This window comes from Staurois parvus, unplaced genomic scaffold, assembly GCF_062004578.1.
Source record: "Staurois parvus isolate SC_StPar_1 unplaced genomic scaffold, SC_StPar_1.0 ptg000071l, whole genome shotgun sequence".
Taxonomy (NCBI): domain Eukaryota; kingdom Metazoa; phylum Chordata; class Amphibia; order Anura; family Ranidae; genus Staurois; species Staurois parvus.
Genome location: NW_028317867.1, coordinates 3,957,579 through 3,980,779, shown reverse-complemented (window position 1 = coordinate 3,980,779; position 23,201 = coordinate 3,957,579). Strand labels below are relative to the sequence as shown.

Genomic DNA, 23,201 nt, shown 5'->3' with positions numbered 1-23,201 from the left:
ATCAACATTAAACCTCATTTGCCATTGGAATATATTTTGCAGTGTGTTCACATACAGTCTTTTTTAAGAACTTCCATTTCTGTGTTGTGTTCATGATGCCAATATTCCCTCCCAGTCTAAGTCTTGGAGAGCAGCTCTCAGCCTTGGAAAATTAGCTCTCTTAAAATTGAGCGTTTTTATTTTTCCCGTATGTGCTTGCTGTTTATAGCTAACAATAAATGAAATCATGCTATGGTCACTGCTACCCAGATGTTATTTTATATGGACATTCATAATAAGCTCTGCATGGTTTGAGGTTACCAGGTCCAGAAAAGCTTCATTCCTAGTTGGGGCCTCTATGATTTGTACCATAAAATTGTCCTGTAGTAAGTTTAAATTTTTTTGCCCTCTAACTGTTCCTGGAGTACCATTACTCCAGTCAATTTCCAGGTAGTTAAAATCCCCCATTATTATCACTGCCCCACCCCTTGCAGCCCTTTTGATCTGTGCAAGGAGTCTCCACCTCCCCATTAACACTGGGAGGCCTATAACAAACTCCAGGGATTACCTTTGTAGTATGCGCCCCCATGTGCAGTTCCACCCATAATGCTTCAGCTTCATCACATTCTCCATCAACTAGGTCCTCTATCACAATCGCTCTGAGATCACTTCCCATATATAGCTAGACACCACCACCTTTCCTATTTATCCTGTCTCTCCGAAAGAGAACATAGCCAGGAATATTAATGGCCCGGTCATATGAAGAATGAAGCCAAGATTCAGCAATACCAATTAAATCATAGTTCTGTTCACGCAGCAAAGCTTCCAACTCACCTATTTTGTTTGGCAGACTTCTGGCATTGGTGAACAAACATTTTAATTCATTGACACCTTGTGCACATGTATTTTGCATGTTTTTTATTTTCATACAAATGGTACCAATTCCACTGGTTGTAACTTGGGAGCCTTTTTATCATCCGCCATAGCCCTCCCCCCATCTTTCCCTACTCCACCCACCAATAAATACTGACCCCTGTCTGATCTGTCTACCCCATTATAATCTAATTCTCCCTCCCCCCTCGATCCAGCCTTCCCATAAACGTCTCCCCCAGCACAGCAGACCCCCTTTCATTTAGGTGCAAACCATCTCTAGCATATAGGCTGCATCCCAATTAAAAGTTGGCAAAGTGCTCTAGAAACCCCAATCCTTCCCTCTTACACCAGGGCTTTAGCCATGCATTGAGTTCTCTAATCTCCCCCTGTCTTTCCTGAGTTGCACATGGCACAGGTAATATTTCAGAGAATATCACCATGGAGGTCCTTCCCTTCAACTTACAGCCTAGTTCTTTAAATTGATTCTTAAGGAGCCTCCACCTTCCATGTATTCTGTCATTGGTTCCAACATGGACCAAGACAGCTGGGTCATGCCCAGCCCCTCCCAGTATTTTATCAACCTGTCCACCACATGGTGAACCCTGGCACCAGAGAGACAGCAAACCATTCGGTTGAGGCGATCCTGGCAACAAATTATTCTATCAATCCTTCTGATTGTACAATCCTCTACTACAACCAACTGTCTAGGCCTTCCTGCACTACCCTCACCACCCCTCCCAGATGGTCTGCCCTCCCAGCTGTTAGGGATAGCAGTGACATCCAGGGCTGCCATCCCTGAGCTTGCCACCCCCACATCTTCAACAAACTTGGCAAATCTGTTTGGGTGCACAAACCCAGGGCCAGCCTTCCTTTTCTGTGAGCCCCTACCACTCCCTCTCGTTACAGTAACCCATTTTTCTACCTGATAATCCTGATTAGCCCCTCCGTCCTCCACATCAATCCCATTAGCTATCTGCTCAGAGAGCAGAAGACCCCTTTCAAGGTTGTCAGTTCTGCCCAGTGTTGCAAATTGCTCCTCCAGATCTCTAACGTGAATTTCCAGAAGGGTAACCCTCTAACATCTGCTGCAGCGGTATCCATCCTGGAGCTGTTGCTCCATTGCTGCATACATGCGGCACACTGTGTTCTGCACAAAACCTTCAACCCTGCTAGCACACATTATCCCAGTTACAATATTAATAGAAAATATTAGTTGTCACTTACAGGTTTTTTTTTAACTCCACTTATCAAATGTCCACTGTGTCAAAGGTCCAGCAAGCAAAATACAGGCAAGCTCAAGAATGAGCAAGCTCAAAGTGAGCTCTACAGCAAGTTATATAGTACCTGTATCACCTGTGACCAATTAACCTCCCCCCTTAATTAGCAGACTTAAGGAAGACATGAGGGGGCTGGTGAGCTGTGTTTGCCATAAATAACCCTGTCTCTACTGTGCTGGCAGATCTCAATATCAGTTGTAAACTAGATTTAAACACTATCTGTCATAACAAAGGGTTACAAATTTTGAAACTTGCTTTCTTCATTGTATGTTAATGAGGAAGCTCATCCTGTCCTAAGCCTTTCTGCTGGGACAGACTCAGCCAGATCCTGTTCGTAAATGCTTGCAGTCTGCCATCATACCATTTCAAATATCTAAAAGGTAAGAAATATATTTATTTGCATTGATATGCTGTCTGAATTGGAACACAGGGATTTTCTCAAATTTGAATGCAAAAATGGAAATACACTCTAAGTTTGGAGTAGCCCTGATATGGTGGCCTTGCCACACGCGTGTGCACTGTTTTCTCTGAGCTGGACCATCCACTAAGTGTTGGAGACCTCCACCTCACCAAAACCTCCCCCTGGCAAGAGAGCAATCAAAACCTAACAAGAAGGGGGATCCCAACGTCAATGAGTCCAAATCCTTATAATATCACTTGATGCTGGTCAGTGCATAAACATGGGTGTTGAGGGATTCTGCAGCAAGCATTTCATCTTGTCTGAATGGGACTTTATATTTGTATATCCCATGTAAGTAAGTTTAAGTGATGTGTCCTAGTAGCACTGCTCTGTGTTATCTTTGGCGATAATATACAGTACATGCTTTGCTAGAAAGAGAGAAGTGTATTTCTTCATTTAACTAATCTGTCTCCATTGATGACTCAACTTGATCCTAGTTTCCCCCTTCCAAATGGTTAGACAGGGGAGAGATAGCTACAGCCCCTCCACCTCTGGTGCCAGTGAGGTCACACAGAGGTGTAAGAAAACCTTATTGCTTCTGCTTCCCTTGAGATGAACCAAAAGAGCCAAGAGTTCATGTTTATGAAAGAACACGATAGTACACAAGGCTCAGGGTGGTCAGATTGTATCTGCGCATTCAACTGTCCTACTACTGTATACCTGTGGTTGCCCTTGTAAGTCCTTTAATATAAGCCCTAGTGATATGCAGCTTTTATCAGTAAAGATATTATGTGCTGTAAAATATACATGTCAGCTGTAATGCAAATGGAGAATGGGTCATGACAGCAGAGCATTTCACCATCCACACTGTACTCAGACTTTCAAATTATGCAGGTTGGGATGTGCTAATGTTGAAAACTGCATTCGATGTACATTACACTCTGAGTCTATCATATAGTTAAATGCAGGCTGTGGAGCAGTCGTTTCCATCCTTTATATCATAGAAGTATGTTTTAAATGATTTTTGAGTCTCAGAGAACCCCTGCTAAAAATTATGGGGTTGATTTACTAAAGGCAAATAGACTGTGCAGTGCTCCAGGGCCTACTAAATGAAGGTAAAGCTTCAGTTTACAAAGAATGAGCAATCACATGCAAAGAAAAGCAAAAACAGCAATTTTGCTTGTACATGATTGGATGATGGAAGTCAACAGAGCTTCACCACATTTACTAATTTCTGAAGCAAATGCCCTTGCAGAGTCTATTTGACTTTAGTAAATCAACCCTTTCATCAACAGTCAGGGACGGACTGACCATTTGGAAATTTGGGCACTGCCCGAGGGCCCAGGGTCAGTAGGGGGCCCCTTGAGATGCCCCTGGTACCTTTTTCATAGGCTTTTTTGAGTTTGGGCAAGGACACCACAGGGGCCCCATAATCCCCTACTGCCCGGGGGCCCCATGAGTTGTCAGTCCGCCCCTGTATATAGTCCATTGCAAAGTATATTAGTGTAATTAGTAAGTTATATACTATTAAAGGAATACGTGATATAGCATATTTGACACCAGAGCAGATCATTTTTAACATTCCCTTCAAAATACATAGTTACATAGTTAGTCTGGCTGAAAAAAGACAAAAGTCCATCCATTTTAACCATATAAAAAAAAAGAGTTATAATCCTATACCCACAGTTGATCCTATACAGCAGCATTACTTTCAGTAAAAATCTTGAAATTAAACAAATAACAATGGAAAAAAAAATAAACTCTGACTAGAATAGTCTGAATAGACTGTGACAATTATAGGGGCTGATTTACTAAAGGCAAATAGACTGTGCACTTTGCAAAGTGCAGTTGCTCCAGAGCTTACTAGATGAGGTAAAGCTTCACTTTGCAAAGAATACCCAATCACATGCAAGGAAAATAAAAAACAGCATTTTTGCTTGCACATGATTGAATAATGAAAGTCAGCAGAGCTTCTGCTTATTTACTAAGCTTGGGATCAACTGCACTTGCTGAGTACAACAGCACATTGCAAAGTCCTCAGTCTATTTGCCTTTAGAAAATCAACCCCATAGTGTCCCTTTACATTGGTGGCCAGTGGAAAAATGCTCACATACATTAAAGGCCAATTAATTGCTTCTTTACATTGGTGGTCAGTTGGGAAATGCCCATTAGTCGTGAAAAGTGACCCTCTTACAATCAAGGTCAGTTGAAATGTTCTTCTAAAAAATGGCAGTCGTTATAAAAGTACCTCCTTAAATTGGAAATCAGAGAAAAAAGAAAAAAAAAGGTTTTCATGAAATTGGTAGTTATTAGGAGAAGTTACCCTTACATTCGTGGTCATTTGGAGAGATGCCCACGCACATTGGTGGTCAGTGGAAGAAATGCCCTATTATATTGTAGTGTCTCCTGCTGAGTGATGTTGGGACCTGAAGTATCTACAGTGCATCCAGAAAGTATTCACAGCGCTTAACTTTTGCCTCATTTTGTTATGTTACAGCCTTATTCCAAAATGGATTGCATTCATTTTTTTCCTCAGTGTTCTACAAACAATACCCCATAATGACAATGTGAAAGAAGTTCATTTTGAAATCTTTGCAATTTATTAAAAATAAAAAACAAAAAAAAAACCACATGTACATAAGTATTCACAGCCTTTGCCATGACACTCAAAATTGAACTCTGGTACATCCTGTTCCCACTTATCATCCTTGAGATGTTTCCACATCTTGATTTGAGTCCAACTGGGAAATTCAGTTGATTGGACATGATTAGGAAAGGCATAGACCTGTGTATATAAGGTCCAATAGTTAACAGTGCATGTCAGAGCACAAACCAAGCTATGAAGTCCAAGGAATTGTCCATAGACCTCTGAGACAGGATTGTATAAAGGCACAGATCTGGGGAAGAGTACAGAAAAATTTCTGCAGCATTGAAGGTTCCAGTGAGCACATTAGCCTCCATCATCAGAAGTTTGGAACCACCAGGAATCTTCCTAGAGCAGGCCACCCAGCCAAAATGAACGATCGAGGAAGAAGGGCCTTAGCCAGAGAGGTAACCAAGCACCCGATGGTCACTCTGAAAGAGCTCCAGCATTTTTCTGTGGAGAGAGGAGAACCTTCCAGAAGAGCAACCATCTCTGCAGCACTCCACCAATCAAGCCTGTATGGTAGAGTGGCCAGACAGAAGCCAGTCCGCAGTAAAAGGCAAATGGCAGTCCGCCTGGAGTTTGTCAAAAGGCAACTGAGGGACTTAGACCATGAGAAACAAAACTCTCTGGTCTGATGAAACAAAGATTGAACTCTATGGCCTGAATGCCAAGCGTCATGTCTGGAGGAAACCAGGCACCGCTCACCACCTGGGCAATACCATCCCTACAGTGAAGCTTGGTGGTGGCAGCATTGTGCTGTGGGGATGTTTTTCAGCAACAGGGACTGGGAGACTAGTCAGGATTGAAGGAAAGATGAATACAGCAATGTACAGAGACATCATTGATGAAAACCTGTTCCAAGGTGCTCTGAACCTTAGACTGGGGAGATGGTTCATCTTTCAACAGGACAACGAACCTAAGCATACAGCCCATATAACAAAGGAATGTGAATGTCCTGGAGTGGCCCAGCCAGAGCCCAGACTTGAACCCGATTGCACATCTCTGAAGAGATCTGAAAACGGCTGTGCATCGACGCTCCCCATCCAACCTGATGGATCTTGAGAGGTACTGCAAAGAAGAATGGGAGAAATTGCCCAAAAATAGGTGTGCTTGTAGCATCATACTCAAAACGACCTGAGGCTGTAATTGGTGCTAATGGTGCTTCCACAAAGTAATGAGCAAAGGCTGTGAATACTTATGTTCCTTTTTTTTTTGGTTTTTATTTGTAATACATTGCAAAGATTTCAAAACAAACTTCTTTCACGTTGTCATTATGGGGTATTGTTTGTAGATTGTTGAGAAAAAAAATGAATTTAATCCATTTTGGAATAAGGCTGTAACATAACAAAATGTAGCAAAAGTTAAGCGCTGTGAATACATTCTGGATGCACTGTAGGCACCATCAGATAAAAAATCAATTCACCCCTGCTTACTGGTCAAGGAACCCATAGAAATTTCTGGAGGAACCCCAAGGTGCCATAGCACCCTGTTTGAGAAATTCTGGTGTCGACACAAACATTTGTCCCACAATACATAACCTGAAGCACCACACTGAAAGATTCATTTTTTAAAAGATGCATCTTAGTGTGCATGTGAGGGTCCTTATATAAATAAGAAAAGTTTATGTTAACTGTTTTTTGCATTTTTTACCCCAATAGATTTTATTAAAAATGAAAAAGTAATACTGCTTACTGTTTCTGCTTCCTTCCCATCAATGAATTTGAGATCCCTGAGAAGCCACATCTCAGCTACTTCATACTTCTCATCTAGACACATTCGGTAGTGTTTAACCAAGGATATATAGACTTCTTCCTCCTTAGCCACTGAAAAACATGATTACTTTGGTGTTACACTGTGCCCTTGGAATTCTGGTGTACATAATGACTGATATGTCTTCATATTTCATTGTTACTATTTAAATTCTTATAAAATAAACCATTCACAAAACAGTTTTGAAGAGCATTATTGTGTTATTGTGTCATGGGGCAATATGTTACCCTAGCCAATTCATTTTACATGGACTTATAACACATCACAACACACAAAAAGATGGACATGACCTTTTACTGAACTTGGCTGTAGCTGCTGTCCCATTAGTTGGCAGTGAGCTGGACATGTAGACCTTGAAGATCATTATCATATTATTTTGTGTCATAGCTTGATGCATTACAGCCCACAACCCTAAGACCATGTTTCAGGCATTAATGTACTTTGTGGAAACATGCAGTGAAAATGATTCTTCTTCCTTTGACAGTTTCACTGCACCAAGGCCACCAGTACACTGAACTTATAACTGCCCAAAGCCAAGCACTTCTGGGTTCATTTATTGCAAACATTCTTTTTGAAACCCTCAGTAGTGAACCTGGGCTCACAGTTGCCAGTTGAACCTGTAGACCACATGTTGCGGGGTGATTGCTGGATGGTAGAAGTAATTGCTTCTACTAAACAGAAGAAAGCCAGCAGAGTAATTTCAAAACGAGTTCACAGCTACTTTTACAAGTTGATTTGCATAGTTCTCTGGTCTAGAACTTTTTTTTATGTTGTCAGAAACCAGTTCTGTAGCTATTTTTTGGCCATTTCTACACACCACCTTACCAGCAAACTGTCAACTTCTTGCTATGCCTAGAGGCCCAAATCACTGCCAACAAATAAAGCAGAAGCTAGTGGCGGGTTCTGTAAGGGTCCTTCATCTATGTACTGCATTGCTGTGTTCTAAAACATTGACATGGTTAATGAAAATACAATATATTGCCAAAAGTATTGAGACACCCCTCCAAATAATTGGATTCAAGTATTTCAATCACCTCCATGGCCACCGGTGTATAAAACCAAGCACCTAGGCATGCAGACTGCTTCTACTAACATTTGTGAAAGAATGGGTCACTCTCAGGAGCTCAGTGAATTCAAGCGTGGTACTATTTTAGGTTGCCACCTGTGCAATAAGTCCATCTGTGAAATTTCCTTGCTACTAAATATTCCACGGTCAACTGTTAGTGGTATTATAACAAAGTGGAAGCAACTGGGAACAACAGCAACTCAGCCACTAAGTGGTAGGCCATGTAAAATGACAGAGAGGGGTCAGTGCATGCTGAAGTGCACAGTGTGTAGAAGTCGCCAACTGTCTGCAGAGTCAATAGCTGTGCAATGCAAATTGTTGGATGCACTGGTGTAAAGCACGCCATCACTGGACTCTTGAAATGTGTTCTTTGGAGTGATGAATCATGCTTCTTTTTCTGGCAATCTGATGGACGTGTCTGGGTTTGGCAATTGCCAGAAGAACAATACTTGCCTGACTGCATTGTGCCAAGTGTAAAGTTTGGTGGAGGGGGGGATTATAGTGTTGGGTTGTTTTTCAGAGGTTGGGCTTGGCCCCTTAGTTCCAGTGAAGGGAACTCTTAAGGTGACAGCATACCAAGATATTTTGGACAATTTCATGCTCCCAGTTTGGGGATGGCCCCTTCCTGTTCCAACATGACTGCACACCAGTGCACAAAGCAAGGTCCATAAAGACATGGATGAGCAATTAATGGGTGTAGGAATTTGACTAGTCTGGTCCTGCCCTCAACCTGATAAAACACCTTTGGGATGAATTAGAGTGGACATTGCGAGGCAGGTCTTCTCGTTCGACATTAGTACCTGACCTCACAAATGCGTTTCTGGAAGAATGGTCAAACCTTCCCATAGAAACCCTCCTAAACCTTGTGGACAGCCTTCCCAGAAGAGTTGAAGCTGTTATAGCTGCAAAGGGGGGGCCAACTCAATACTGAACCCTACGGACTAAGACTGGGATGCCATTAAAGTTCATGTGCGTGTAAAGGCAGGCATCCCAATACATTTTGCAATATAGTGTATATAGAGGCACCTTTTCACCTTCTCTGAACATTCTAGCTACAAAAAGGGTATATGGGAATCAACGCTTTAGCCAAACTCTTCTTTATAAAAGGAAAAATAATATCACCTTAAAACAGAGATTTTTTTTCATGGGGTAGATATTCTTTAGTAAAATTTTTATTGTATTTAATAAATAATCTGTGCCACAGAACACTCCTACTCCTCATCTACTGGAGTGTAGCTGCTATCAATACCGGTATCAGGGGCGGACTGACCATTTGGGCACTTGGGCACTGCCCGAGGGCCCAGGGTCTGTAGGGGGCCCCATGAAATGCCCCTGGTACTTTTTTTATAGGCTATTTTGGGTGTGCTTTGAGTGTGGATAAGGACACGGGCCCCATGATCCCCTATCGCCCGGGGGCCCCATGAGTTGTCAGTCTGCCCCTGACCGGTATTAAATACACTGCTAAATGTGAAAAGTGTGCTCATTGACACACAGAGCCAGCTCGGCCCCGCCCCCTGCCCCCTGTTCCCTCTTCACTGCCTGTGATTGACAGCAGCAGAAGCCAATGGCTCCCACTGCTGCCTCTCTGTCCAATGAGGAGAGAGAGCCAGAAGAACAACTGCTCTCATGCACATTGCTGTATTGAGATTGTACTCAGATAAGTATAAGGGGTGGGGCAGTGGGGAAGCTGCTTGCCAAAGGTTTTTTGCATGAAGGTAAAGAACCTTAGGCCTTCAGAACCATTGTAAAGCGGTATTAAACCCAACACCAAAAAAGTATTATATTGCAGCTTACCAATCACAAGATGTGGTGACTGCATCAATTTTCTTTGCCTTTTTTCCCCTCTGTTTTCACCTGGTGATCTGGCCAGTAACACACCTCCCGTATTAGTGAGACACAACTCTGGAGGAATGAGCACAGGAGTCACAGCAGACAGCAGCATTGTCAGTCTGGAGGGCAGTGTTAAATGTATTAGCAGATTTGAATACAATAACAAATTGAAGCCAGACTCCAGTTCACACTTTATAATCAGTAATAGAAACTGTTTTTTTTCCTAATTGGATAAAGGTTTTGCATGAATAAATAAAAGCTGACCATTTAATCACCCCTGCCAGTGTTAATTGGTTTGTCTCATCCATGTAAACTGATACATTCTGCTGGAAAACTTGAGCTTCAGAAAAACAACAGACTTACTGGCTACATCACCAGAAGAAAATAGAAAAAAGAAAGCCTAAAAAGGGAAACTAATACAGTCATCACATCTTCGAATTGGTAAACTGCAATATAATAAATGAAATCTTTTGGTTTTAATACTGCTTAAAGGGCCCTACTACAGCTCTACTGTTTTTATGACATAAGCTGATAATCTTTATTTTGTATTACAACAAAATAAACATCCCAACAATCAATGTTGAACCACAAAAAAACAAGTAATGACATAAATAAAATATACATGTATACATTTATTATTTTATATGTCAAAGGATTTGCAATTCTTTTTAGCTAGTTCCGGCTATGTGAAGTGTAAATGGCCTTGTACAGCAGAGCCAGGTGCCAGACCTCTAAGCATGCTACACTGTAGTTAAGTGATACTGTCTGGTCTAGAACCCACCCCAGCCGGGGAGTGGACAATGAAGGGAAGCAGCTGCTGAGGTTATTCATCTGTTCTCTTCTCTAAATATGTACACAGACAGCACATTTCAAATTGATTTAGAATAGTGTTGTGAATGATACAGCAGACCTCAATAGACATTGTGGTTTGTATGCCGGCTTTTGTAAAAACAAAGAAAAAAAAGAAAAAGACAGAAATAAAATCAGCTTTGTATTCATTAATAAATTGTTACACACACATATACACACACACATTTTTTGTTTGCTCTGTCTCAGTATTTGACCAGATATCAGCCCCTTTAAACTGATAGAAAAGGCAGGCTTTTTAAACCTTGGGTCCCTTGCTGGCACTCCCGATCCCTCCCACCTGAGCATGCAGCTTGCTATGGGGGTACCCAAGCCAACTCACTCTCAAGCTGCTGCCCTGCATGTCCATTCACACAGTCAGCCCCGCCCCCCCCATCCTCATTGTCTCACTGGCTCTGATTGAAAATAGCAAGAGCCAATGGCTCCCACTGCTGTCTCAGTCAAGGAGGATGGAGAGTCAGAGTCAGGGGGACTGGGGCACTTCTGCACACAGAAGGTTTTTTACCTTCATGCAGAATGCATGAAGGTAAAAAAAACTTGAGCCTTTACAACCACTATAAGTACTCTGTCAGCAGAACTCAGAGACTGGGACAGAGAGAAGCAGAAAGGAGTATGCTGATAGAAGGAGAGAGCAGAGTAACAGAGAGAATACTGTCCTAGCTGGGAGAGGGGCAAGGACAGCAGCAGAGAAATATCAGGTTTCCGGCCCTGCCAGACAATGCTGTGCAGTGGCAGAGTTGTGTAAATCTCAGGACTGGTTAAACAAAAGTACAAATCCTTTAGCAGGTAAACAGATCCATTACATGTATTTAAGCTGTGCATTTGCCTGCTTTCTTGAGTCCAGCTTTGATGATTTTTTAATGAATGCATAACGTTTTCTAAAGTGTCTGCTTTGAAGTCAGCTTTCTAAACAGAAATACAAGGTCAAAAAGCACAGAGAAAAACTACTATACATGAAGTAAAGTATACATACTTAAGCCATGTGAGTACCTTCAATACTAATTTGCATTTGGTCACAGAAATTGCATACCCTTATGAATTTGTGGATTTTCTCAAATTGCTCTGGCTTCTCCATCCAAAACATACCTGATTGTTTAGTGGTTTTTGGTGAAATTAAGCCTAATGTCATACAAGTGGTCTAAGGTGTGAAAACCTCAGGCTAATCTTACAATTGTTACATTAGCTTAGAGAACTCATTCTCCTCTCTTGCACAAGGGAGCACTTTACTTAAATGCACAATATGTACAAAGGTCTCCATGTTTTTGTGAGCTCAGCATGTTCCTAAATCAAAGAATAAATGGTGAGCGCAAGACAAAAAAGGAAAAAGTAAAGCAGTTAGCACAATGTGGCAAACCCTCTGTCTCCAACAAAACACTATAATATCAATGTGCAGCGCTAATAAAAATTTGTGTTATAATCAATGATGACCAGTGTTATTGTAAAAAAGAAAGGAAACATCATAAAAAAGAAATAGGGAATAGTGAATACTCCAATGAAGAAACAAAATGGATGATATAACAAATAACAAATAAAAATATATAAGTCCTCTAAATATCATAATAGTCCCAAAAATATGTTCCTAAATTACTTTCAGACCTTCATTTTAAAATTATATACAGTATATCAATTTCATCCTAAAATTGGGCAAAGCATGAGATCTACAGGAGTAACACAAAAAAAATGGAAACACTGTATGAATTGTACGTGTGGCTGCAGAGGTCAATATTAGTCCCGTGTAGACTGAGATTGAGCTCGGCAGTCAGTTTTGAAGCAGTTGTTTTCTTACTCTGAGTCACAATCCTGCGCAGGGGCAGACTGACCATTTGGAAACTCGGGCACTGCCCGAGGGCCCGGGGTCAGTAGGGGACCCCATGAGATGCTCCTGGTACCTTATTCATAGGCTTTTTTGAGTTTGGGCAAGGACACAGGGGCCCCATGATCCCCTATTGCATGAGGGCCCCATGAGTTGTCAGTCCGCCCCTGATCGTGCGTAATGTCCTTTTGTCTCTGGCATTTAGTTGACCATGTCGACCGTGCTTACGCTTATCAGACGACGTTTTCCCGAAAACTGTATATGCCGTCATAACCTTGTGACATAGCAAATAAATGATCTGCTTCAGTCACAGATGCCCTAGCTAAGCGGGCCAAACAATTTGCCCTCTTTGAAGTTCAGTAAGCTCTGACATGACTACGTATTACTAGTATGATGAATGTGAGGCTTCCCACCTGTTAGCTAGGTGTCTCATCACACAGTGGAAGCAAAATAATGTTACATCACTTCCACTTTCAACGCAAAACATGTCGCCACATTTCACATCTGCAAATCATGTAGAGTTTCCATTTTTTGTCCAACACCTGTATGTCTCTATTATATGAGGATCTGCATGTTTATGGTGCACAAACAATTACAACGGCTTAAAACATTGCAGGCAAAAATTTCAGACACCTATTACTGTTTCATAAATGCCCTCTGACATTCATTAGGAAGTAGCAGTAAGAAAAATGACTGGCATGAGTAGAGAGAAAAAGTCAGAGAAAAAAGAAAAAAAAACCAGACTAGAAACTCTGACTTTTTATGGTCTTTTTTTGTTTCATTGGTATATGACATCAGCTGAATCTTATCTGTAAAATGTATATATTGTTTGAGCTTTTTTCACTCTAATGTTGGCTATACTGTACATGCTTCAATGTTATTGTCTGATCAATGTGCAATTCGATCAAAACAATTAAATTGCAAATCAACTGAAAATTCATAGCTTAGTATACAATTGCATTAAAGCGATTCTTAAGGTTCATTGTTTTTGTGGGGGGGGGGGGGATAAAAACCATGCTATACTTACCTACTGTGTGCAGTGGTTTGGCATAGAGCAGCCTGGATACTCCTCTTCTTAGGTCCCCCACATTCTCTCCTGGCTCCTCCTGGCTGTCGGGTGCCCCACCACAGCAAGCAGCTTGCTATGGGGGCACCCGCTGCTCCATGTGTCCATTCAGACACGGAGCCATGGCTTGGCCCTGCCCCCTCTCTCTCCTCATTGGCTGTGATTGACAGGAAGGGGAGCCAATGGCTTCCACTTTCTGTCTCAGCCAATGAAGAGGCAGAGACCCAGGACAGCCGAGGCTGTCATTCACATCGCTGGATCGCGATGAGGCTCAGGAAAGTATTGAGGGAGCTGAGGACACTGCTGCATGCATAGAATGCTTGAAGGTAAAAAGCCTTCAGCCTTTACAACCACTTTAAACTTGGTTTAGATCAGGATCAATCAGAACTGATCAGCCAGGGTGGAAAATTATCATTTGTTTTGCATCGATTAGCAGAACTGAGATGCTCTGGCCATGATTTTGAATGGGTTTCGATCAAACATATGTTATGAATTTGAATAGTGAGAACGGGGATGTGATCAATGACTTATGATCACATTTTCCAACTATTGGTGAAAACCCACTTCATTGTTTGTGTGGCATATCAGTTGGGTTGTCACATATAGATTGATTACCCTTATGGGGAAACATTGACTGGAAAAGGAATCGATCAATCATTGAAGAATGTATGGCCACCATAAGGCCTTGTTTACATAGGCTGCAATGGTACAGTAAAAACAGGCAGCTGATCTGCCTTTTTGCTGCCCCCCCCCCCAACCTTCACCTAAAACCTACCATAGCAGCTGGTGGGATTTGTACACATGCTTTGCTTGTGACCACAACAATTTTTTTTTTAATACAAAAGGCCACAACAAAATTAATCCGTTTGAAAGACAGCACTGACTGTCAAACTTGCCCATTGAAGTAAATGGGTTTCCACTGCAATCATCAGCCACACACTTGGCTTGCTCTTGTGTCTTGCATAGTCCACCAGAAACACAAAACAGGCATTTAGGAGACGGCAATATCCTGGAAGCCAATGCTCTACCACAGGGAAAGTAAAGACTGTTGCCCATGTTAATGAAGCTTCATTTTTTTTAGGTTTCAATGATAGTGCTAAAAACAAATATTTATAAAAATGTGTGCCTGTCATGATCCCATTGTGGAGCCTCTCCCTAACCATAAACATGACTCTGTTTTCTCTACATGAACCTGCACCCTAGCAATAGCCTAATTTTAAAAATGAATTGATCCTTCACCCCACATTTAGAGTTCTATTTATAAAGCAGTGAATGTGACTTTCATTTAACATTTTCCAGTGGAGAATAAGTCACTGTCATTTAAAACATATTGACCTAGAAGATTCACCTGCAAAGAGTGTTTGATGATCGTCAGATTTTCTGCTCTACCAGTAAAGTCCACCTAATGAAGCGTCCTGTGATGGTGTGGCAACAACGCTGCACTGCTCCTGAATTCAGGAGGAGATGAAAAATGTTGCCTGGGGTGTGGCTATCAGCATTGTCACTGCTGATTCGCAAGCTTGTCATTCAGCATCTGATCACACCTAGTCCTGCCACTACTTTTAAGATTGACAGCACTGTCTTTTGTTGCAAAAGCCTTTCCATTGTGAGCTGCAGTGTCTAGGAGGGAGAGCACAATAGACACAAACTAATTTCCTTGGTTGGGAAGGTGATAGTATATTATCAACAGAACAAGCACCCCATCGGAAAATGTCCCCTCTATTACTGTTTTGGTGACAGTTCAAAATTTTGTATTTTCCTTCACTTTATCACCTGGTGATAATGACTAACAGCACCAACAGAAAGAATAAATCACGAAACACAGAAATAGCCCCTCAACCCTCAAAAGGATATACTTTAAGCTATCCACTTCACAGATAACCTGTGAAATGATTGAACGTTATTAGAAGCTTCTCTTCTTTACCTTTAAAGAGAAGTATCACCAAAGCTCTTTTGGCCATACTTCTCATGTGAGTCACAGGTGTGCACTTACGTGTGCTCTTCTGTGACCCAGAAAGGAGCCTCTCAAGACTCTGGATGGATCCTGACAATGATGTTGGGATCCACCCAGATTCCTGACTGACAGCTGTCTCAGCCTCTCAGCGTGCCACTGACAGCCTAAGCTAGCCGCTCCCACCCCCTCTCCTACCTGGTGCTTCAGTGAGCACTGGAGGGGCAGAGTACCTGACAGTCATCACCCTCTGATCATAATGGACCCGAGAACTGAACGATCAACAGTTATGTGATAGCTCCGTTCTCGGGCATAGAGCCAGCGGGGGACAGCTGCCACTTCGGACCAATGCTGCAGTAGGTAGGTCAGTATGTATGTTTTTTTGGTAGGATTCCTGCACATTAAGTTTACTAGGCTTAGTTTGGTTCTCCAGATTGCATTCTCTTTTCCATACATTCCATTTTTTCCCATAAACTTCAAAGACCAATTCATTTTTCATTCAGTTTTGAATGTACTGTATACCCTATGATCTATAAAACTGCAACCCACAGGTTTACAATTGACATCCAATCTTTATTTCACTTTTTCAAGCATTGCCAGCTCACCCTTTCAGGTTTTACTTCGAGATGTTATTTGTTGCAAAAGTTTCTAGGTGGCACATAGTGTAAAGTATTCAAGGCTTCGGCAATGGTCAGTTGAGATGAACTCTCAAATGTACATGGCCATATTTGCTGGGTAAACACATTAAATCAACCACATTTTGAGTAATGGGTATAGAGCAAAGAGTAACCAGTTACAATATCTACAAGCGATAAGTATAACTGGGGCTCCATGTCTGATATAAGATGTTTGGAGGCATTGTTATTATATGGCATTGTTTTTAACTTATCTAATGTTTCAAAATCTCTTTGGTTGTCTACACACCACACCCCAGACTGCACTTTACTTTAAAAAAAAACAAAAACTGTTTCTTCCCAAAATATGTCACAGTGACTGTGTTCATTAAAAATAATTTAACCCTTTTTTAATTGTACAACAAGTAAATATTTCAGTATTTAAAGACTATTTTTTTCCAAATCTAGTATGTTAATCTGGATTTTTCATAATGTATAATAAATCCAATTTTTAGATCAGCAGGGACAATTGAATTCAGCAAGTTAATGACCTCAGGATTGTTAATACAGAGATCCTACTACGTCCATGTTCCTCCAGACATGTAATAAGCTGGCATGTTAATCAAATCCCTGGCTTCTACACAAAAATAAAACTATACAATTTGGTGCTGACCATTTTACCATGGTTTATATAATGTTTTATGCATTCTTCAACTCTTTATTGCAACTTGCAGTGAAGATTGGATTTATATGAATGTCTTATATTTACCGTATGTTATTTTTATTTATGTGACCTAAAAGGAAAATACCTAAAATATACAATTCAACCTGCCAAAATAAAAAAATATACTCACAAAAATGTATTTTAACTACACTATATATTTTCTATTCGTTTATTAGATTTAAAAAAAATCAGATTCTTACAAAGCTTGAAATCACTGCAAATGGAAAGCTTTGGAAAAAAGACACCAGAAGCCTATGCATATGAAACTCTTTGTAATCTTCTTAATGCTTGTACAGTTATATGATCACAAACCTGACTTGGAATTTCTATACCAAGACAATAAACCAAAGCAGCACTACTGCTGCTGGGGATCTGGAAGTCACAAAAGTTTATAAAATAGACTGAGACTTCTACTTCTCCAATGATTACCCTTGCCCTGCACTGAAGAGTCAGAATTAACTGTATCTATTACATAATCAGTTTGACATTTCCATTGCAGTGGCTACCCACCTACATACATAAGTAGATAACATTGTTAGTTACATGCACATACATTTATCTAAGAAACTGTACCCCTGAGTGAACTAATAAGTATACCAACTAGCTGCTACAGTGCATTTAATGTCAAAATGTGAAAAACTCATGCATTGAAGCATTCATATAGCCAGGTTTCACAGCCATTTATGGAATATTACTGTTATTTTTTTTTAAAGAATCTTTATTAAAGGTAAGTGAGATTAAACAATTTATTTCATCAAATTTTGGTGAAATGCATTGGAGTCAGTTGGAGGTGAGGGTTTTGGTGTTTTTAAGGGTGCAATGAGATTTAATTAGCTCCTGGGGGAGATTGAAGCTTCTTTCCACTATCCTGTACCTCTGACCTGTTCTTGTGCCAATGAGCAGCCCCTCATTATCCTTGTTTTTTTCTACTTCCATGCAGAGAAAACACAGACAAGGGAAAAAAATAATAAATTAAAAGATTACAGTGTTGGTACACAAAATAACAATGAAATACTGAAAAGCCATAGCAACACTGTATACAAATACAAAGAACATTAAAGAAAATAAACCTCATGCAAATTACTTTGTTCATGCTTACTGATTGTGACAGTGAATACGCCTATGAACCCCAAAGTATCTTTCAGGGTTAAGTGAAGATGGCAATGTGCTGCAGCTATTATGCTCACCAATACCACATTGAATATACACACATCCATTCTTCCATGTAACATGTAAAGACTACTACCATCACTTACAAAAGACCTAATGGTCAATGACTGTATACAGCTGGTTTTATATCTCGGTTGAACATTTCCTCTCTCCCTGCTTTTTGCTCATTACCCTACCATGTTGTATGATTAAGTTGAAGTGCCCTTTTTCAGTAACATATTAAACTAGAAAACAAGACATCAGAGGTGCCAAATGTATTTCCCGTAACAACCTGAAACCTATTAAATTCCCCCAAAACAACTAAGACTATTTAAAAAATGACTGTATTCTGAGAGCTTGAAATGAAATGCAACCAACTTATGTCATTAAAGCCTGATACTAATTTTATATAGCTGAATGTAAAACTTCTGAATAATAATTAAAAAGAGCAGGAAAGACGATTTGAGTGATCTTCCACCAGCTCTCTCTTGTCGTGGCATCTCTCACTGTGTTCGAATGACACAGAAATAGAAAATATGTTTGGCTGGAAGAGTGCCATCCTGGCAAGCTAGTGCCTGAAACAGTACTGTAATACATAAATGTGCCATGGCACACAGACTTGGAGATGCTAGTCTATTATACAGTACCTACTGCACATTCTAACTATTATAGATAACATCATTATTATTCAACCTCCTTACACAGAAATGCAAAAATAGAAATATTATCCTAAATGGAAAAAATGATATTACATATGACATGATATATGCTCTTAACGCAATGTTCATTACCTGATGTGCACAAGTAAAACCTCTCCTTGTGTTTCGACTTTGTTTCAATGAACTCATATAAAGTGTGTCCTTGAGGCTTAAAAAGTTTCTTCTCCATGTCTTCCTTTAACAGTGACGACATGTCCACAATCTGATGCCCCTTTGTAAATGAATGTCATCCACATACAGATGGGAGATCTTCTGTGTGTCCTTTCTGCCAGTTACTTCTTGGGCCTTAAAGTAACAGATGAGCACTTTATCCACCTCTGCAGGTCTTCGCAGGACAGCTCACACAAGACTTGTTATATCCTCCTTGCTGATGTTCTGGAATCCCCGGAGCTCTAAGCGTTTGTACAGGTACTCATATTCTCACATTTAGAGATGCACAGCAGTAACGTTATTGTCATTTATAGAGTTTTTTTAAACTCAAAAATGAAAGAAAAGAAAAGATGTTTAGGCTCCATTATAATAATCTGTTAACAGCTGTCCTGATATATTGATTGAACTCCTCTTCCATTAAGACTATTATTACAAGTAGCAAGTGAAGGCACGGCCTCTCTGTTCTAGTGCTGAACACTTAACGCTTCCCACAAGTCTATACCCATGGCGTTGCCTTAGAACAAGGAGCCAGACAATTCCCAGTTCAAAACCACTTTCTAAAACCATGCAGCATCCCCCCTGCATTATCGCTAAGAGCTCCACTTCATGTAAAGAGAGCTGTATTCATTTATACTTGTCAGTGCCTTGTACAGGGGCCAAGAGTTATTTATTAAAAGTCACTCTCTTAATCATTTCACATTAACGGAGCACAAATCAGTGCACTATTTCTCTATATGCCTAAATTTCACAACTGCTGCTATTTATCTTCTCTGATTGGTCTAGACTGATTTCCCAAAAATGGCCATACCAAAGTGTAATGGCCATGTCTCTCCAGAGATCTCTGGTCATCAAAGGCTACAGACCTTATCTACCTAGAAAAAGTGAATATTTCTGAAATATTTTTTAAGCCAGAGGTCAGCTGGAAGGTAATATTAGGCTTGCTTGGGAGTGCCTGCTCTGTAACCAGATGAGCTGGATTGAAGGATTCATTGGATGTCAGAGAGAAATGGCTCAGAACATGGCTGTCAATGCGAGGGCACCCCTGGTGCATAGGGGCCCCATAATAATCCAGGACAGTTGGCAAGTATGATATAATGCAAGATTATTTTGGGGACCCTATGCACCATAATAATGCAAAATTATTATGGTGCATAGGGGCCCCATAATAATCTTGCATTACATCATACTTGCCAACTGTCCCGGATTTGCCGGGACAGTTGTGTTTTTTTGATCAAGCTGTCCCAAGATGGGAGCATCCCAGAACCTGTAGTGTGTCCTCATGATCCTAGTATTGTGCACTCCTGATTCCCCCTGTTCTGTTCCCTTCTGCCTCCCTCCCCCTTACTGTGCCCTTTGTGTTGATTAGTCTTTGATTTATGGCATGTTTTCTTGTTTAAAATCAATTTAAATGTATTTAAAGTACTAATATATGTTTAATTCTATCAAATATTTATACTTTAATTCTTGAGAGTAGGTGTGAAATTTGGGCAGGCTGGTAGGGGCCCCAGTCTCAGGGCCCATGATGCTATTAAGACTACCCTGGCTCAGAATGGGCATATTTCATCTGTGTGTTTATCTGTCTGGTGTATAATTTAAAAAGGAAAAATGATTGCCCCATTGATGTAAGCCCCTATAGGACAAACATTTCTTGTATTTCCTTTTTTCTTTACAACTGAAAGGCAACTTTTAAGTATATAAATATGGCAGCTGACATGGTTTTCTCTGGTAGTGAGACATTGACTCGTAATTTTTCAGTTTAAAGATTTTTCTGAAATCAACTGCTGCACACATGTTCCTGGTCTGTGACTGATTCCAGAGAAAAGCAGACAGTCCTGAATCATGCACCTTTACCCTAGGTTCACACATAAGCCTTTTCTGCACGTTTTGCAGAAACGCATTACAGTCCATTTAACATGATTTCCTATGGGACACGTTCACATCTCCGTGTTTTCACCTGGTGAATTTTTTGGAAAGGGTCAGAGACTTTTTAAATGCGAAAAGGTGCATTTTTGGCTCTATAGACGTCAATTAAACTCTGCAGAAAAGCATGTAGTGCATTTTTGCTGCGTTTTGCATTTTAATCTGCCTAGCAACAAGAAAAAAAACGCAAAATGCATCAATAAAAGCACATGTGCAAAAACGCAAAACGAATTGCAAAAAGCAATGGAGAAAAGGATCAAACGCAAACTGCATAGGTGTGAACCTAGCCTTAAAAACAAGTCTACAATTGCACATCCATAATTCTGTGCTCACAGGTTTTCTTTTAGGGAATATTAAAGTAGAACTATAGGCAAAATGTTTTTTTTTTCAATTTGTCAGATTTTTTTCACCATCTGTGTCCCATTTCGGAGATTTCCTCTCACTTTCTGTTTGGCTATGGGAATCCTTAGGGACCCCCCAGGTCACCAGAACTAGTTTCCCTATTGGAAGATTTCCTCTCTAATACTTTTTTGGTGACAACACAAAATTTGGGATTTTCTTTACTTTCAATTTCAATTACAATAGTAAACAGGACAAACAGAGAGGATAATTCTAATTAACGGGGGCAGAGTCAGCAATTAAAACTTACAGATGTTCTAATCCATCTCCACTCTATCCAAAACAAAAAAAAAAACGTTTTGGCTTTAGTTATACTTTAAAGCTGAACAAAATGCCTGCTTTGGGCCTTTTGTACACCAATGTCTACACAGAGGTGTGTAAACATGCAATTAAATGATTATAAAAAATGACACAAATCTGAGTTGCCAGTCAGTATTTATGCACAAAAACACGTGTGTGCGTGTAAAACGTTAATTAAAAGAGCCTAAAATTTCATTCGGAGGGCTATAATTTATTTTACCTGTGAATGTGTGTATGCACAAATATGTGCAAAGCAAATGCAAGAAATTTTGGCCAGGAGAACTGATGTTCAAACATTAGTACCATGTGCAAGTCCCCTTGCATTGGGGCTGCCATGGCATTGCTAGGGTAACTGCTCATTTTTGTCTGGAGTACCAGAAAAGTACTTTTTCTAACCTGATCTCAGCTCCCATAGACTTGCTCTAGGCTGTAAGGCCAATTTTTTTCCATACTCTGGTGGTTGCAGGTCCTCTTACATCATCAAATACTATACAGGGCCCACAGCCCTGCACTGGATGTGAGAGACAGTAAGCAAGCCGAAGTTAAAATGGATTTTTTCAATAGTCTAGCCATAAATGTGCATTTAAACTTTGCAATGCAGGGGTAGCACCAATGCAAGGGAGGATTATTCTTTTCCCCAGGGTTAGGCTTAATTTATTACAACTTGCACCACAAGGGCTGTTTCTTTATGCACCCTTTTATGCCTATGGATGCAGTTGGTAATGTACACACATACGTATGAACGGGCTCTCATAGCTTTCCTTTAAAAATACACTAAACTGTTCTGCATATATATGAGGTAACCACATAGGAACGAATTAGAATTATACTTAAAGCGGAGCTCCACCCAAAAGGGGACGTTCCGCTTTAAGGATTGGTCCCCCACTCCCCATTAAGGATTTGCACCTTTGGGGAGCGGGTACCCGAAATTGATAGGTACCCACTCCCACTTCCGCTGTGATCGGAAGCTGACGTTGTCCTCCCCTCCTCCCTCCCTGTAGTCTTCTGGGACCATTCACAAAGCGCAGCACTACTCACGCATGCGCAGTGGGTACCCGGCTGTGAAGCCGCAAGCTGTCACAGCCAAGTGCCCACATTGAAGATCCCAGCACTGGGAACACAGGGTGGCCAGTGAAACTGGCTGCAGGGGGGGGGGGGGACACAACGGAATTGAAGGACAGGTAAGTGTCTGTTTTTTAAAAGTCAGCAGCTACAGTTTTTGTAGCTGCTGACTTTTATTTTATTTTTTTTCACTGGAACTCCGCTTTAAATTCATTTAAAATATATATACTTTATTATGTTATTGTGCTGTAAAATGATTGTGTTTTTCTGAAAGGAGAACAGCAAAGTGTAAATAGGGCCTTAGGTTTCTTAGTTTATATCTGGGGTATGAGATAAGATGGAGCAGTGTTACTGTAGAACAGCAGATATAGAAGGAACACTGTGGTTAATGGGACCTGGAAGGAACCAAGTACAATGGTATCAGTGTACACTAGAATGAGGTCTTTCCAAAGAGATAAAAAGCTTTAACCACTTGTAACAGGGTGTTAGTCTTGCTTTTATTCCCTCTAGTGATATTTCTGGTACAGTTATCACTTTCTACCATGAGATGTCTCCATCTATCCCCAGCCCCTTCACAGTGAAGTTCAAAACAAATCTTAATGCCCCAAAACACTTTTGTAACTTT

The 23,201-nt window shown here is 40.6% G+C and overlaps 1 protein-coding gene across 1 annotated transcript in view; it reads right to left on the bottom strand.

Annotated features, from left to right (window-relative positions):
- The window catches only part of EXOC1L (exocyst complex component 1 like), a 30,320-nt gene extending 11,052 nt beyond the window's left edge, over positions 1-19,268 (bottom strand). Inside the window, exons 1-2 of the mRNA XM_089669328.1 lie at positions 18,818-19,268; positions 6,869-6,999 (exon numbers count right to left, since the gene is read on the bottom strand). Of these exons, the coding sequence (XP_089525454.1) occupies positions 6,869-6,999; positions 18,818-18,938 (252 nt within the window). The 5' untranslated portion in view covers positions 18,939-19,268. The remainder of the gene's footprint in view (positions 1-6,868; positions 7,000-18,817) is intronic.
- Between the last annotated feature and the right edge of the window lie 3,933 nt (positions 19,269-23,201).